The sequence below is a fragment of the Balaenoptera ricei genome, chromosome 6 (assembly GCF_028023285.1).
Source record: "Balaenoptera ricei isolate mBalRic1 chromosome 6, mBalRic1.hap2, whole genome shotgun sequence".
Classification (NCBI taxonomy): Eukaryota; Metazoa; Chordata; class Mammalia; order Artiodactyla; family Balaenopteridae; genus Balaenoptera; species Balaenoptera ricei.
Window position 1 is genome coordinate 69030695 of NC_082644.1, and position 18015 is coordinate 69048709.

Genomic DNA, 18015 nt, shown 5'->3' on the forward strand with positions numbered 1-18015 from the left:
GGTCATCACTAAAATGATAACAAGAATGAGTGTGCTGTACCCTTTTTTCACCCTGTTCATCTTCTGACTTTATTTTTGCTTTTCATATAGTCCTTTGTGAGATGCTATCACATAAGAAATACATGTAAATGTCATTATGAGTGACTTTGCAGTTTTTCGTGGAAATTTCATTTATCTAAGTCATAATTAATAACATTCAAGATGGAATCATTTCCTAAGGCAACCTCAACGTTAGTTTGTGCAGTGTTTCACCAGGTCCGTTCATTTCCTGTCTGTGGTCAGAGTGCAGGCATCTTTGAGTGTATCTTGTTCATGTAGTGGGGACATTGTTACTCACAGTAACTTCATATTAATGATACAGTTAACTTATGGTATCAGTGTACGAGTCAAGTATCTGGGTGGTGAGAATATTAGGTGGTTCTGTTTATAAATATAATTAGAAATGGGAAAAAATGGAAGGACAAACAACATAAAGTGCATGATGATATCTCTAGGTAATAAGCTCGTTGTAGATTTTAACTTTTTCTTGCATTTATCTGTTTTTTTAAATTTCTAAAATGAAGAAAAATATATGAAATCTTAGAGAAGGAAGAAATTATAGTTGCTGCTTATTTCTTACTTTGTATTTGCTTATCCTAGGAGACTTACCTATGCATTTTTTGTATGTGGTATTTCTCTCCCAAGCAGTCTTTCCTTCTTGCCCATGCTGCTGAAGCATCTTTTCTCTATTTTAGCAGTACGGAAAGTTCATGAGCTTGTATAACGAGGACCTAAATATAAATACATAATTGTAGCTGACTTTGATTCTTTTTATTTTTTAAATTTGATAACCTAGGTTTGTAGATGGATTTTTGCGTGCATTTTGCTGCAAGCTGATGCTTATGGTCTTTGTATTTGCAGATGTGGACAGGAGTCAGAGGAGATGAATGTGTTGCTATGCATGGGAGGCTTTAGGTGATATGAAAAACAGTATGGTAGAATTTGTAGGCTGAATCATATTTTGGAGATATTAACTAAATGAAAGCCATTCATTAACATTTCTCAGGCCCAATGTCCTAGATCCTAATTCAGATTAACATCCCAATGTATTTAACATGTTTCTCCCTTGATCCATTGGCCATTAAAAGTTATGTTCAAACTGTGTATTAAAACTATAATCATGGACATCTTTGCTACTGCTGTCCAAAGAAATACCTCCTAACACTTTCATTCTTAGCTAAATTTCTGAATTTTTGAAAATGGGTCCCCTTCCTGAGCCCCTCCCCTTCTTTTTCCTTTTTACAATTTCAAAAATTTCTTCATCCTAACTTTATGAGACTGTCAAGGAAGAAAATCTTACAACTATCATAAGACATTAAAGAAGACAGAACAAAATTGAATGCCTTGGGAGTTTTGTGTAGTACAAAAAAGCAAGGAATAATTTGGTTTATTTGTTTCTTCCCATCTAATATTTTTAGGTACAAGCCTATGCAGAAAGTGGATGGGGTTGCAGATGGTTTCACAGGAAGTGGTCAACAGACAGGCACATCTGTTGAGCAAACTGTAATTGCCCAAAGTCAACATCATCAACAGTTTTTAGGTATGTTAAGGTGTAATGCATATTAGTTGCTATCAGGATTTTGAAAACAAGAGAACAACGGCAGTGTTTTCTCCAAGTACAATGTCTATTACAGATGTTAATTACATAGTTTTTTTTGTGTGCTGAAACTATGCACATTATATGATAGTTCTAGTTCATTTCTACTTTTTCGTAGAAAAAGAGCTTATTTTTAAAAATCTCAAGCTATGTAGAACTTTTAAATGCATATGAATTAAAAGCTCATTTCTATGAAATTGTTTTCCAGAATTTGTATTAATTGGGCATTTATGATCAAAATTGTGTGGTAGTTTCAGTAGTAACTTGAAGTGCCAAAAAGAATTCTCATTTCCTGCGTATAAAGTGGCATATGCATATAGTCTCAGATTAGAAAAAATTATTATAAACTTTTAAAGAGTAATTTATTCTTTTAAATTGATCACAGTATTTCCTACTTTTGTAATTTTATAGATGGTATACATGTTTCTTGTTATTTAAAGAGTTAAGGAAGTGGAACTTGAACATTTTGCATATTCCTGTCATAGCTAAAGGTGCAAAAATGGCACTTTAATTGACAGCTCTTCTAGAGATGAACATGCATAGTTTCGGTACAACAGATCAAGATAAGTAGAAGCTCTCAGAGAGTGCGTGTGTGTATGTGTCTGTGTGTGTGTATATGTGTCTATGTGCACTTTCTGACAAAGACAACTGAAATGTACTCTGGGGTCAGAAGGGCTGCTGAAGTTGAAAGCATTATGGCAGCATTCCCAAGCTAGAGTCCTCAAGTATATTCTTGTAGACCCTTGAGCTCTCAGCAAGAATCTTTATATTTTTTATTTTGTGTCCTTATTTCAATTATAATCTTTAAAAAAAGTAAAAGCATATTCTGGATTACCTGGAAGACTAGAACGAATGCTGTTCTGCAATTTTAGTTTCCGCATTTGTATTTGAATTTATCATAAGGTTGGCACCAAAGTGTATTACATTAATTGTCCAGAGCCAATGAGAAAAGAACAGAGAGAGACTTACTATGTAAATTGCTCCTTCATGCCAAGGGAAGGCTAAATGATGTCCCAGTGCTCCGTGTATAGGAAAGTTTCACAGCTCATTTGAATATAGAAGCATAATGGGAGAACCAGCCATCATGAAGTATGTGTTGGTATAGGGCTATCAAACTCAAAAGATCCTGCGCTGCAGCAGTCAATACCATATTCATGTTGCAAGAGGTAATTTAGTTACAGGACAACAGCATCATCTATCATATCAAATTAATGTTGTTAAGTTTAATGTTATTTTTTTAGGTTTCTTTGTACTTATTTTGTAGGTCTTTTAGTTTATGACTATATGAGAGGTATAAGCATAATAAGTTTAAAGCTAGATTTATTTTTATATACCTAAGTAATATAATGATAAAAATAACTAAAATTGATACTGGCCAGCTCAAGGTATTTTTCTTATCATAGGGGTCCTATATTGAGAGACACTGAGATATGTTATTTCCAATATAATCATAGTGAAAATTCAGTTTCTCCAGAATTTTAAAAGTATCCTCTCTATTCTTTTGTGCTGCTGCTGCTAAGTTTTGTTTATAAAATACTAATATGAAAAGTCCTTGCTTTTTGGACCACTGACCTTTAAATTTTTTTCTTTTTTAGTCTTCTTAAATTTGCCCTCATTAATCTGTAATTGGCACCATCCACAATAACTGTTTTTCTGTTGTGTTGTCATGGTAACAGATGCATCTCGAGCACTTCCAGAGTTTGGAGAAGTTGAAATCTCTTCTCTGCCAGATGGTACTACCTTTGAGGATATCAAGTCACTGCAGAGTCTTTATCGAGAGCACTGTGAGGTAAGTCTTTTCAAACATAGTCGGGCACGTGCTAGGTTTTGCCAGGCAACTTGCTAAAGCAAAATAATCAAACATATTCCTAGAGGACAGATGAAGTTACTTCATATTTCTTTGAGCACTAATAAGTTATCTTTTCTTCATGTCTCAGGGAGAACAAATTTTACTTTCCATCTTCTTAGCCTATTCTAATACGAATCCTTTGATGAAGCAATTCCGCTTCTAGGTACTCATTCTAGAAAAATGCTTACATGTAGGGGAAGAGATAAGTGTACAGGGAACTTGTTGCATTATGGTTTTTAATGAAAAAGATTGCTTATAACTTCAATATCTAACAGGGAACTGAATAAATAAAATATGGTATGATCTATAGAGTAGAATGCTATGCAGCCATTAAAAAGAACAGGCAACTCTAAATGTACATTTTGGAACAAGCTCCAGGATTTATTTTTAAGGGAAAAAGCAAGATGTAAAACAGCGAGTATAATATACTATCATTTGAGTGAAAAAGAACCTGTTATATACATCTCTCCAGAAGAAAGAACAAAATATTAATGCTGGTTGCCTTTGGGAAGAAAACTTAGTGACTAGGAGTCAGGGGAAAGAGACTTAATTTTTCAATATACTCTTTTTACCTTTTGAATTTTACACCATAAGTGTGTATTTCTATCAAAACTATTTTCTAGAAATGTTTTATAAAGCACTTTAGGTGTTCCTTCCAGGGGTCATTGAGGCTCTAGTTTTGTTTTGTTTTCATGGTTAATTGAGTTTTCTCTTAGTGTTTTCCATCCCTACTCCTACTCCCTTTCTGAGTATCCTATATCAAAATTGGCTACATTGTCTCCAGGAGGTGAACTCTCTCCAAGCCCGCGTGCACCTGCAGCTCACCTGGTAGAAGGAAGATAACAGATTGCAATAAGAGTCTTCTAAAGTACCCCTCCTTTTGAAAGAGGAACTGTTTAGAACTTAAGTAGCTTTATTCCAGGGCTATTTATGATCTACTTAGAAGTAAAAGATAATCCTTGGGCAGTCCTCCTGACTGCTGATGATGCAGTATGCAGTGAGAAGTCTCAGCTCATAACATTCACAGATTTTTGTTCCGACTCCAGAAATAAGAACTGCTTGAGTGAATCTGAGTACTTGTCAAGGGTGCTAGATTATTAACAACCAAGGGCAAGTTCTCTCTTTATTAACAAACTGTGTGCCAGAAGTGTTTTTCAACATGTCCTGCCAGTTTGTTGTTCCCAGCATTTCTTGTTATGATGAAAAACACTTACTATCTTTTTCTCTTTGACTGCTTTTCCCAATATTAGAGAATTTCTGGATGATCCTTACCTATCTAGAAACAAATTTCTTTCTTTCTTTCTGCATGAATATCATGTATATTCAATGAAGATTTACATAAAGATTCTCTAATCAGTTTCTCATTTCTCTGTGTTCAGGTGAACCTTGCTTCAAGCAACCCCGCCTACACAAATATAATTTGGATTGTTTTAAGTTTCTCATATTTATTCAAAATATAACTTGGAGCATGATTATTTACATTACTAAAGAATATACATTAAAATTAATCTAGGAGGGTGGGAGGGAGGGAGATGCAAGAGGGAAGAGATATGGGAACATATGTATATGTATAACTGATTCACTTTGTTATAAAGCGGAAACTAACACACCATTGTAAAGCAATTATACTTCAATAAAGATGTTTAAAAAAAAATTAATCTAAATGAAAAATTCCCCCAATAAGGTGAAAATATTCTTTGGATTACAAAATTTTCATTAATTGTCAGGAATACTCTATATGAAGAGATATGAACATATATAGTAATTAATCTGCATGGGAAATGGCAGTTCATAGAATGATCCTCATTTATTTCAGAGTTACCAGTGTTCATGCCATCTCTCATGGGGCATAAAGACATATATGAAAAGGAAGAATTCTAATTATTTTTTCCTGTCACACTTCCAAACTTTTCAAGGACAGGTGCCTGAGTCTCGGATCCAGTCCTGTAAATGGTTGTTTGCCCTAAGCCAGTGGAATACGGATTATTTTAAACTATATTTGGCATACATTTCAGTTTGAACATATTTAAAAGTGGGTGGACAAATGATAAAATGTTTTATTCATTTGTAAAACTGACTAAATGTGGCTGATATGAATGTCCTTTTCAGAAGAATTATTTGAGATTATTTCATTTGAAGAGATACTTAATTTAAGGTGCACTGAATTTGTTACTTGCCTTATTTTATTTCATATTTCCTATAATCTATGTTTTTAAGAAAGGTTAATATACCCATTTTGGCTGTTATTTGGAATTCGCACAGTTGGCTTATCAAAGATATTTTGGAAGTATCACTAGTTATGTAAGGAACAAATATAATTTTCTACACAAGATGCTCTGACAGTCATTTTTTTCTTTTAATATATGCGTAGTGTTCTTACAGCAATCTCATAGCTAGAAATATGTAAGGTATTGTATCAGATATTACTAATTGCTTCATTAATAGACATCTCTCAGAATGTGCCTAAACTACATTTGGGAAAGCAGCTATAATAATTTGCCTCCTGAGAAGGTTTTGGGTTTTGCCTGGGAGCAAGGACATCTGGATGCCTTTCCTTCCAGGGCTTGCTTTTGTGTTTTTATTGTTGCTGATATTAAAGGGTGGGGAGCATGTTAATTAATTAGTCCCCTTCCCTCCATTTTCATTTGCCAACTACTTGCAACATTTCCTACTAGCTCCCAGAACATGCCCCCAAACAGATTTTGCTTAATACTTGAATTGGTCTCAGAGTGTTTTTGTATAGAACATCAGTTATTCTCTGTATCATGCACAGGGCCAGATCTACACGGGTAGCACAGACTCCAGAATTACAAAGTTGCAGTTTCCTCTTTCTGCCTTAAATGTTCAGACTAATTCTCTCGATTGCCCCTTGTTGTCTCTTAGCTTCTATGAATTTTGCAGATTTTGAAGGGGCTGTTTTACGTGTTTTTGTTCTCAATGCTGATGACATCAAACACGTTATACTGAGGACTTGTCTTTTGTACTGAAAATAATCACAGAATCACGTGATCTTTGTACAAACAAGTTTTGGTTTTATGACTGCTTTTTTTTTTTTTTTTAATTTAGCAGTGTGGATTTTTTTTTCCCTAATATTTATTTATTTATTTATTTATTTATGGCTGTGTTGGGTCTTCGTTTCTGTGCAAGGGCTTTCTCTAGTTGCGGCGAGTGGTGGCCACTCTTCATCGCGGTGCGCGGGCCTCTCACTATCGCGGCCTCTCTTGTTGCGGAGCACAGGCTCCAGACGCGCAGGCTCAATAGTTGTGGCTCACGGGCCTAGTTGCTCTGCGGCATGTGGGATCTTCCCAGACCAGGGCTCGAACCTGTGTCCCCTGCATTGACAGGCAGATTCTCAACCACTGCGCCAGCAGGGAAGCCCATAACTGCTTTTTATCTGAAGGCGAATTTGCAGACTAATTGCAATGGCAGGGCGAAATTAAATATGATCATCAAAAGTTAATGAAAGTGGCAAATTTTAGCATCATCAAAAAAAAAAATGTCCTTGATGCAGCTGGAGATCTAAGACATAAAATTAAGAAGGAGGAGGTGAGGGCCCCCACCCCCAAGGTTAGAAAAGGGGCTAGTCTTATAGCTTCTCTCTAAAGGGTGTATGCAGAGAGAAGATTGAATGTAAGCCATTCTGTGACCACAGAGAGGTGTGTGCTGTGCTTTTCTTCTGCCAAGACAGGCACTACCCTCTGGAGGTCAGCCTGACTCTGTAGTTTCTGCCCCCAGCCTCTGCTTGGCTAGGAACACTCCAGAACCCATGGTCAGCAGCCCTAACCAGAGCTGATTTAGCCCTAACTCCGTCTGCCATACACAAGCACCTCCATACCCTTCTCTTCTGCTTTTTTTTTTTTTATGGCTAGTGGACACAGCTAGTCCAGTAAAGACTGATGTGAATTGAATGTATGTTCTATGTCCCTGTGGATCTGAGAATAGTAAGGGAACCAGGGAAGTAGTGGGTTAAGGAATGAAAGAAAAGTTAGGGAAGCAAGCGTGAAAATGGAGAGAAAAGAGGGGAAAAAGTAACGGTGGGATGTGAGGTCATTCTGGGAGGAATACAAGTTACCCTGCTTAATCATTTAAGAGTTATTTCCCCCCTTTTTTTCCTAGCTAATCTCTTTTGTTTTCCCATTTCCATTGGCAAAATTTAGTCCAGTTTCACCATATTAATTTATGAACCCAAAAGTATCTTTACATTTAAGTCTTGTTACAGTATGTACTCCTCACACATCCCCATAAGAAATTTTGTAAGGTAATATCAATAACCATTTTGTTTTTTAGGCAATATTGGACGTTGTTGTGAATCTTCAATTTAGCCTGATAGAAAAATTGTGGCAAACATTCTGGCGCTATTCTCCCTCTACTCCAACTGACGGCACTACCATTACTGAATCAAGGTCAGAATCAATATGCTTTTCCAATTCATTTTCATGGCTGAGTAGATGTCACAGCTAACAAATTAGAGATATGTATACCAGTTGTGAACCTTACCTGATAACATTAATTGAATAGATTGAAATAAACCACAAACTACTCTTTTGAGGTTTCAGCGTGTGTATTATAGCTCCCATTTATATTGATTTGGGGGACTGCAGTAGAACTATTTCATCCTCATGGAATTAGTATCATATCTGCCTTTCATACCGTCAGAAAGTATTAACGTGCATAGGCAGCTCTGGGGGAGTGTTATATATATCCAGCCGTGTGGCACCAGGGCAATGGTGGTATAGTTCTAACCTCAGTAATATTTGATAAACTAAAACTATTTTTAAAGTCCATTTTCTTTTTTATCCTCATTTGCCATCTATTCATTTGCTACATTTATTCACACCAGCAATCTGAGTGAAATAGAAAGTCGACTTCCGAAAGCAAAGCTGATAACTCTGTGCAAACATGAGTCTATCCTGAAATGGATGTGTAACTGTGACCATGGGATGTACCAGGCTTTGGTGGAGATTCTCATCCCCGACGTCCTTAGACCTATTCCTAGTAAGTTAAATGCAGACAAGTACGGATGCTTTTGTTCTCATACATTCCACCCAGGAAGTTTTGGGTAGTGACGTTGCAAACTAGAGTGATTCTAATCTCATTAAATTTGCCAAATAGAAAACATGCAACACAGAGTATTGCATGAAAGCAGCCTAGAGCAAAACTGTAGTAAAAAGGGAAAAATTCTGTTTTTCAATCTTTCATTTTCTTTTTGACAAAAAAGACAACCTATAGATGTGACAGCCCCAATGACTAATTGCAAGAACACTCCCAGGCCAGTCAACCATGTGAAAATCATTCTACCCAAGGAAAAGGTTTCCTTCATAAAGCCCAGAATTTTTGAAATCTGTAATTGCTAGACCAGCCTCTTTCATGTTTGCTTTTGATTTGAAATGAATTTATCTTGGTTTCTACTGAAGTTGAATTTCTTTATAAAAGCATTTACTTTGTCACCGACATCATGTTAAGAACTACAAATGCAGTTTCCATTAACAGTAATGCTTAACTGGCATTTTGAGAGAAAAATCAATGTAACTGCACTAGCACTGTATTCCTGCCATGAAGCAAATAGGAATTACATAGATAAATTAGATTACTTTTTTAAGTGATAGTGTTTTTTAAACTACCCTGTTGCAAACAAAGCTATTTTTTGCAAGTGTCAATATAAAAGCCATCATGGATACTTGTGTTAGAGGCAGTTGAAATGATTTTAGGTGTACATCTTTATGAGCACCTACTAGTAACCTTGACTTTTAAAGATATGGAACAGAATTGCTACTCTACAGTGACATTAATAAGGTAAAAGCAATCTTTTAGCTTGTAAAATTAGCAGCCTTGTACTCGAAGTACACCCTTCACAGTTAATTTGTGTTAAATTGTTCCAGAAAATATTTAAATAGGGATTTAGCAAGAAATGGTGAAGATACTAACATTTGTATGTTTATACTTTCTTTTTTAAAATATGATAACAGTGGAAGATATGAGTTATTTCATATGTTCCCTACCACCTTAAAATATATGCTTAGACATACATTTACATATAATATCAATGAACACACACATAAACATACATAAATTTGTATAGAAATTAGTTTTTAAAAAATCCAGCTGCCATGGTCTCACATTTTTATAAATTACTAATATTTTCTACCCTATCTGCACCAAGTTTCCTGACTAAAGATTGATTAAAAGTGATGTTGTCATGGAAAATTTCAACGTGTAAATTCTCTACTGATTTATGTTCCAGAATCTGATTTTCCTGTTTTTGTCTTGCTTCCTGTGCTCTGAGTGATAATCTCTAGAGATGTTTAAGAGAAGTTGCATAGGGTAGCTCATTAGCCTATGACATCTTGCCACCAACATAAATTTCTCTCATGAGATATAAGGAAAGGTGTCAGTGAATGCTTTCTTTTTTGAGGCCAGTCAACAACATCAGTATTCATTAAACAATTCTAAAATCTCTTGCTTCTATGTTATAACATCACAAGACTTTAACTTGTAAACTCAGCAGTTCCCTAAGTTAAATCATGTATCAAGTGTAGTTGGCTTTAAACCCCAGAATTTTTAAGCACACAATACACATGACCTTTGTTTTTGGCAAATTTTGATTTGAAAACCATTTTATTTTGTCAAGTAGTTTGTCTCTGCATTCAGACAACTCAAATTCAGGAATTATCTCATGAGTATAGTTTTACAGTTTCTCTGAAATTACAAGATGCATTAAGGTGCCACCCTACCAAGTAAATTTGGAATTTTAATTCCTGTTCTATAACAAGACTTAACAAAAATAAAGCTTAAAATACAGTGTAGATCACTATCTTCTGATTGTATGCATTTTAATATTAATCATAGGCAGGTTGAGACAAGTTAGCTTTAAAGTAGTTTTAAATTTCTAACCATCCATTCATGAGAAAAAGTTGTCAATCTGCACAATTTGATCTGACATGAATCCCTATAGAGAGAACGAACTTAATTTTATTTTTGAAAATTTAATTTTCCTGGCTACTAGTACTTCACTCTACCATTTACTGTCCAGATGGGATTCCTTTTTTTAGCCAAAAAAGTCTGCATATCACACTAATTTAAAGTCAGCTTGAAGCTACTATACTCTAAAATACATTTATCTGAAAACGGGGAAAAAAAAGTGAAGTGTAAAAAATTGTGTAAGAACTCAACTGGTAACACTCAAATGTACAATTTATGATTATAATGAAAGGTGACCCAAAATGTCATTTAGTACAAAAAAGGAAAAACTTACAATCATTTGAGATACAAAACATATTTTTTTATTTTACAATCTCCCTAGCATTAAATGTGTCTAAATAAAACAAGACCCATATTAAATTTTTTTAAAGTAACTTTTCCCAGTTCTTGTTTTTTTCAGATTAAGTAATTATTATATATTAATTATAGAAAACTACATAATACAGATAGCCAAATTGAATCTTGTACAAAATTTTACTGAGTTTCAAAGAGGGTCTTTAATTTTTTTTTCCACTCTTTTTCATTTCCATTCATGCCTGCCCTCCATGGTTCCAGTACATAATACAACAGAAAAATATTTTTCTTTCTTTTTTCTTTTTGGCTGAAGTGAGAAGCTTTGGAAATTTCAAAAAATTAGTTCTCAAGAAATTTCCAACTCAGTGTTTCCAATAGATGATTCTCATGGTTAAAAGTCTGCACTTCTTGAGTGTTTTTCCTAATCAAAATGTAGCCATCTCAGTCTCTCTTCTGTCATTTGACCACTTAAAGAAATAATTTTTAAAAATTGGTTGTTTTTATTATTGGAATAGTAAAATTTATATCTTTTGCAATTAATTTGAGTAAGTTAATTATTTCTAACCCTGCTTTTACAAAAGTAATAAAGAAGCATGTCAGACTCATTTGAGCACAGAAAGAAAAACCAAGGAATTCAATCCCATCATTAACATTCTTGGGAGCCTTGGACAAAAATGTAACTTCTCTGTCTCTTATTGTGGACTACCAATTGTAAGACTTACCCACATTATAGGGAACCCACAGGGATTTATTTTCTGTTGTGGGTGCTTCAAACACTAACTTATTAAATGTCTAAAACTGCTCCCTACACTGTGGAGCCTTGGGCACAGGTGAAATAAAATGCTACTGACTGAATTACTTGCTGAACAAGAGAAGAATTCTGTTTCCTATTATACAGCCATCTCAGTAAGCAAATCTGTTCTTATAAAATAGTCATAATCACCCCTGTTAACGGAAAATGCTTCTAATCATTTTATGACCACCATAAAAACTAATCTCATGGGACCTATCCCTATTCAGGTTTTAACAGAGATGTAAAGAATATGGAATGGACTGTTTTAGGAATATCTTAAGAATATTGGTCTCTGTGACAGCAATTTTATTATCACAGTGTTCTTTTATCGCTACCTGCCAGTGAAATGGAGAATAGTTATCCAGAATTATCAAGGCAGGCAATTTTAATTTTACCTTACTTTTCAACACGAGTGAGATAACTACTCTAATTGACATGTTCTAATGTAAAGAGGTGCATAGAAAAAAAGAGAAAGCTTTGCATTATTTTCTTTTTAACTAAAGAAATGAAAATAGGTTAAGAGCTTGAAAAAAGTCAAGATAAAGAATTTCTAAAGAAAATACTTAGCCTTTGAGCACAAAGCTGTTTTTGAAAAGAGTGTTTTGTCTAAGATAAAAAATTCCATAAGTATATTCACAACTGGTATATGTTGCTATAAGCAAAAATGTTTGAATGTTTTCATTTCCCAACAAAGTATCATAAGTATCTGGGAACAAAATAGCTTTAAAAGACAAGCCCATGATATAATATTTGGATTCTTTCAAAGTTAGGAATAATGTTAAATAAAATCTTGTCAATGAGGATAATATAAGGTCTGTGCTATTTCACATGTTGTGCTTGCATGTTTTCCCTTATTCTAGCATAAAGATTAATGTTCTTTGGTATCTTTTTCGTTCTGCTTGTATTCTTTAACATTTAGGTGCCTTGACCCAAGCCATTCGAAATTTTGCAAAAAGCCTTGAAGGTTGGCTTTCCAATGCCATGAACAATATTCCACAGAGAATGATACAAACCAAGGTATACTTTTATGTCCTTGCTTTTTCTTTTGTGTTTAGGAAATCGTTCTGAACTATGAATTTTAAATCTGTCCTATCAAATGATGTTATGTAGAATATTAATATTATAATAAATTAAATCTTTTTAAATTGATTTTTGTATTTGTATTTTATAACCACGTGGTAAAGAACTTGCACAAGATATGTTGTTTGATAATACTCCTTTCAGAGAGACTAAGGAAACATTTTAGGTGTGGTGTATTTATCATCCCTTTTCTAAAATGTATATTTAAGATTGCTTAATTTCAAATATTGAAAAGAACAGCCTAGAATGTTCAAATGGTTTCCATTTGAGTTTTAGATTTTTAGGTCCCCTAATATACTCATTGTGTTCCGAAATGTAAATTAATAACCATTTGCTTTTCAGGATGTTTTGTTTTTTTAACACTGGAGAATGCTTTTGTGAATCAAGTAATTTTTTTTTTAATAAATTTTTTTTAAAATTTATTTTTGGCTGCGTTGGGTCTTCGTTGCAGTGCGCGGGCTTCTCATTGCCGTGGCTTCTCTTGTTGCGGAGCACGGGCTCTAGGCTCACGGGCTTCAGTAGTTGTGGCATGCAGGCTCAGTAGTTGTGGTTGGCGGGCTCTAGAGCACAGGCTCAGTAGTTGTGGTGCATGGCCTTAGTTGCTCCGCGGCATGTGGGATCTTCCCGCACCAGGGCTCGAACCCGTGTCCCCTGCACTGGCAGGCGGATTCTTCACCACTGTGCCACCAGGGAAGCCCAAGTAATCATTTCTTAAAGAGAACAGTTATCTCATAGTTGATGAGTGTATTTCAGGAATGTGGATTATTTAGCTAGAGATATGAATTCTACTCTCCACTTTGTCCCCTACTAACCATGTTACTTTAGGTTAATCTGTGAACATACATGACAGATGGGACTGATTCTGTCTAAACTTTGATAACAAAAACCACATTTGTGGCCTTTTGTCAGGGTCTGTATCTACTGTCAGACGCCAGCAATATGCCTTGGGTTTCAGTTTGAGAGTGTGATTGAAGCTCTTGTAGCTGACAAGTCTGTGATAGCACAAGTCTGCTTCAGCTTAAGGTTTGCAATAACACATTCTATCTCTAAAACATATAGAAGGACACATTTCGTGGATATGCCCACCGTAGATTGTTGCTTTAGAGCTGTGCTGTCAATACAGTAGGGCTAACCACATGTGGCTATTTAAATTGTAAATTTAATTAAATTGCATTAAAATTTACTTCCTCAGTCACACTAGGTACATTTCAAGTGCACCTTAACCCATGTGGCTAGTGGCTACCATACTGGGTAACACATATGTAGAGCATTTCCATCATTGCAGAAAGCTCTCCATGGTAGTGCTATTCTAGAGTGCCACGTTCAGGTAGGCAAATAAAGGAGGTGCTATTTGATTATGATGGTCAGAGGAATGCTTTCCAACTTGCAAAGTCAGTCATAGTTATAACAATACTTTCAAACAGCTAAAAGCACCTCCTGCCCCAGTGTCATCAAAGTGGATGTGGTAGAAATCCATCTGCAATATGGGCCATCTCATTGATCTCCAGAGTTGATTTGGGTGGTTTACCTTGGTGGAAGGTGCCTTCTGCTATTCCTCTCTCACGGACATGCAGCCTTTTTTCAGCTGAGCATTTAATCAACAAAGATGATCTAGCGTGACAGTGGAAACAGCATAATGAGGTTGTGACTGAAAGTTATTATCAAAATGCCTGGATTCATATCCCACCACTGTACTGTAATTTCTGTGTAACCTTGAGCAAGATAGTTAACCTCCCTAAGTCACAACATGTGTCTAATAGAATGTTTATGAGAATTGAGCAAGCTAATGTATGTTAGGCATTTAACACAGTGCCTGGAACGTGATATGTCCTTGATTAGTATAAACCACAGAGATGAGAAAATGTGAAATACTCTCTTTGCGGGTATGTAAACGTCCCCCAAGTTCCACATGGTCCTGAAACATCTCACTATCAAGACAGAGCATCCTTTGGCCTGTGGAACACCTTCTACCGCTCAGCCAACTGACTGTTCAATCAATTGCTTGTTATATACCCATAGTGATTTAATGTCATTCCTGTAAATATGTTAAAGTCCTCATTAGATCTGCTATGCAAGTAACAAATTTTCATGAGATCATGAGATTTAGATATTTACCTAGACTTTTTCTTTGTCGTTATCTTTGCTATCTTTCAATATAACCCAGTTTGTTCAGGGTTTCAGCAGGAAAAAAATGGTATATCCAAAGGGGAGAATAATTGAATAGAGTTTAAGAAGGGTCTGTTTCTAAACGTGTGAAAAGAGTTAAGAAAACCAAGGAGGAATGGTAAAGCACCCCAGGACTAGCAATAGTGGGAAGCCTGCCCATCCCTAGGTCTGAAGGGGAAAGAAGTGATTATGGCATCAGATCTTCTCCTTCCTCCAGAACTGTGGCCTTAGGAAGGAGAGAGCAGAAGTTGTGAGGGAATGAATACTTTGACTACTTTCTTCCATCCTTCAGTCTCCTACCAGTGACTTTCACTGGCCAAACCCAACTGGAAGCCAAAGGGCAAGAGAGGCAGTTAATGTAATCTATTCAGTTTAGTCTTCCTGGTCACAGAACAGAATGGAGAAGGCTGGAAAGTACATTTTGAAGGACAAATGGAGATTTTTCTGGATAGCCCTTTTACAGAAATTCAAATTCTGAAGAGTTCTTCTTGTTGCTTGTATCCGATAAGTTTATTAGCTATGTATTTGCTGATAAAGTCTTTGAGTGCTCTTATTTCACCTCAGAATTACCCACTCCTATTTCACCTCTATAAAATAAAGGTAAAAAGAGTGCATCTTAATGACAGTGCTCTGAAAAGCATGTTTTTTAATCCAGTTTAAAAAGTGGGACTGGATAGTGTGGTTTTCCAAGTAAAAGGAAAAAATTTTTATTTGCTTAATTTGTAGTTGACTGTCGTACAGAGAATAAGAAATGAAAATCAACATTTTTCCTACTTGTCTCAACTAAATCATTTCTTGCTATGGATTAGTAGCTACTTGCAAGACTGGTTTAATTAATGGTGCACTCAGATGTCGAAGAATGTGGGAGTTTGTTTTAGCCTTGACCTCAGCCTACTCAAAAGGAAAGTAATACTTGGTTTAGAGGTTTAAATGCTATAATTTACAAGTAAGCTCTCTCACCAAATGAATTTGAAATAAGTATCAGAGGGAAGCATTTAAAATTTGGCAAGGGAATAAAGATTTGAAGATTGCGGTGGTTTCTTTTACTGGAGGGGAAAAAAGAAATCCCAATTTAATTGGATTTCTTTACAGGTTGCAGCTGTAAGTGCCTTTGCCCAGACTCTGCGAAGATACACGTCGCTCAATCACCTGGCCCAGGCAGCTCGTGCAGTGCTTCAGAACACTTCTCAGATCAACCAGATGCTCAATGACCTCAACCGTGTCGACTTTGCCAATGTCCAGGTACTCTGTTTTCTTTCAAAACGTGTCTTTTAATGAAAGGTATCCAATTTTTTTCTTCTTAATTAGGATCATCATATTTCTTTTCAAAGTTACATCAATTCACAGGCACATCTAGGTTCACAATATCCTGAAAGAGGAGAGTTTTACTCAGCTATGGCTTTACTCCTCCTCTGTTTTGCAGTTAAAGTCTGCTAATATTTATAGTGCTAGACAGCAACATATGTCACCAGGGTTTGCTGAATGATTAATAGAGTAATGATGACCACAGTCATTGAAGTTTGGTAGGCAGGAGATGAAACTCTTTCATCTACTAGCTGTGGGGTCTTGGGCAAGTTACTTAACTCTTCTGGGCTTTACTTTCTCCATTTTATAACACATATCTTAGATTATTGTTTACATATTTAGTAATACGTAAAGCCCATAGCACCATGACACGCACACGAGAAATTTGTTTTTAAAAGTGCCCCACCTTGAAAGAAGCAAGAACAACTCTATTTCAGAGTTTACTATAGGTACCTGGTAAATATTTGTTATTTTAAAAGAATTAGGTGCAACGTATCTGACTCTTTTGATCATCCAAATGAAAGAATAATTTTTTAACCTAATGATAAAACTACTCACTTGTACGTCAAAGTACACATAAAAAATAGCTACTTTAGGAATATTATTATGGAATCCCAACAAATATTTTATTTCACATACTAAAATAATGAAGCTAATTGCTACCAATGAAAAAAAACAGTCCATGGCTCACTCAAAGCAAAAGCAATAAAAGAGACATAAATATTGAACATAATCAAAATTTTAAACTTCTGTGCTTCAAAAGAGACCATCAAGAAAATGAAACGACAGCTTATAGTATTGAAAAAATGTTTGCAAATCATATATCTGATAAAAATTTATATCTAGACTATATAAAAAGAACTATTATAACCCAACAATGAAAAGACAACCTCGTTTAAAAAATGGGCATAGATCTAAATAGACATTTCTCCAAAGAAGATATACAGATGTCCAATAAAGTACCGGAAAACTCATTCATTAGCCACCAAGGAAATACAGATTAAAACCACACTGAGGGGCTTCCCTGGTGGCGCAGTGGTTAAGAATCCGCCTGCCAATACAGGGGGCACAGGTTCAAGCCCTGGTCCGGGAAGATCCCACATGCCGCACAGCAGCTAAGCCCGTGCGCCACAACTACTGAGCCTGTGCTGTAGAGCCCACGAGCCACAACTACTGAAGCCTGTGTGCCACAACTACTGAAGTCTGTGCACCTAGAGCCTCTGCTCCTCAACAAGAGAAGCCATCGCAATGAGAAGCCCGTGCACCGCAACGAAGAGTAGCCCCCACTCACTGCAACTAGAGAAAGCCCATGCACAGCAACAAAGACCCAAGGCAGCCAGTAAATTAACTAATTAATTAATTAATTAAATCTAAAAAAAAACCCGAGATACGACTTCACACACACTAAAACGGGTATTATCAAAAAATAAAATAAAATGGGTATTATCAAAAAGACAAATAATAACAAGTGTTGGTGAGGATGTGCAGAAATTGGAATCCTTATACACTAGTGATGGGAATGCAAAATGCTGCAGCCACTTTGGAAACAGTATGACAGTTCCTCAAAATGTTAAACATAGAGTTACCATATGATATGGCAGTTTCACTGCTAGGTACATACCAAGAAAAATTAAAACATGTCGACCTAAAAACTTGTTCATGCGTGTTCCAGCAGCATTATTCATATTAGCCACATAAAAGTGGAAACAACCCAAATGTCCATTAACTGATGACTATGTGAACAAAATGTGATATTCCACACAATGGAATATTATCGGGCAATAAAAAGAGATGAAGTTCTGATACATTCTACAACAGAGATGAACATTATACTAAGTGAAAGAAACCAGATACAAAGGACCGTACATTGCATGATTCCATTTATATGAAATGTGCAGAATAAGTACATCTATA

At 35.6% G+C, this 18015-nt stretch overlaps 1 protein-coding gene across 10 annotated transcripts in view; it reads left to right on the forward strand.

Annotated features, from left to right (window-relative positions):
* The window catches only part of RFX3 (regulatory factor X3), a 295722-nt gene that overhangs the window by 240612 nt on the left and 37095 nt on the right, over positions 1-18015 (forward strand). For all 10 annotated transcript variants that reach the window (XM_059924798.1, XM_059924794.1, XM_059924802.1 and 7 more), the window contains 6 exons: positions 1458-1579; positions 3313-3425; positions 7773-7888; positions 8326-8480; positions 12470-12567; positions 15889-16038. In XM_059924798.1, coding sequence (XP_059780781.1) covers positions 1458-1579; positions 3313-3425; positions 7773-7888; positions 8326-8480; positions 12470-12567; positions 15889-16038 — 754 coding nt within the window. The remainder of the gene's footprint in view (positions 1-1457; positions 1580-3312; positions 3426-7772; positions 7889-8325; positions 8481-12469; positions 12568-15888; positions 16039-18015) is intronic.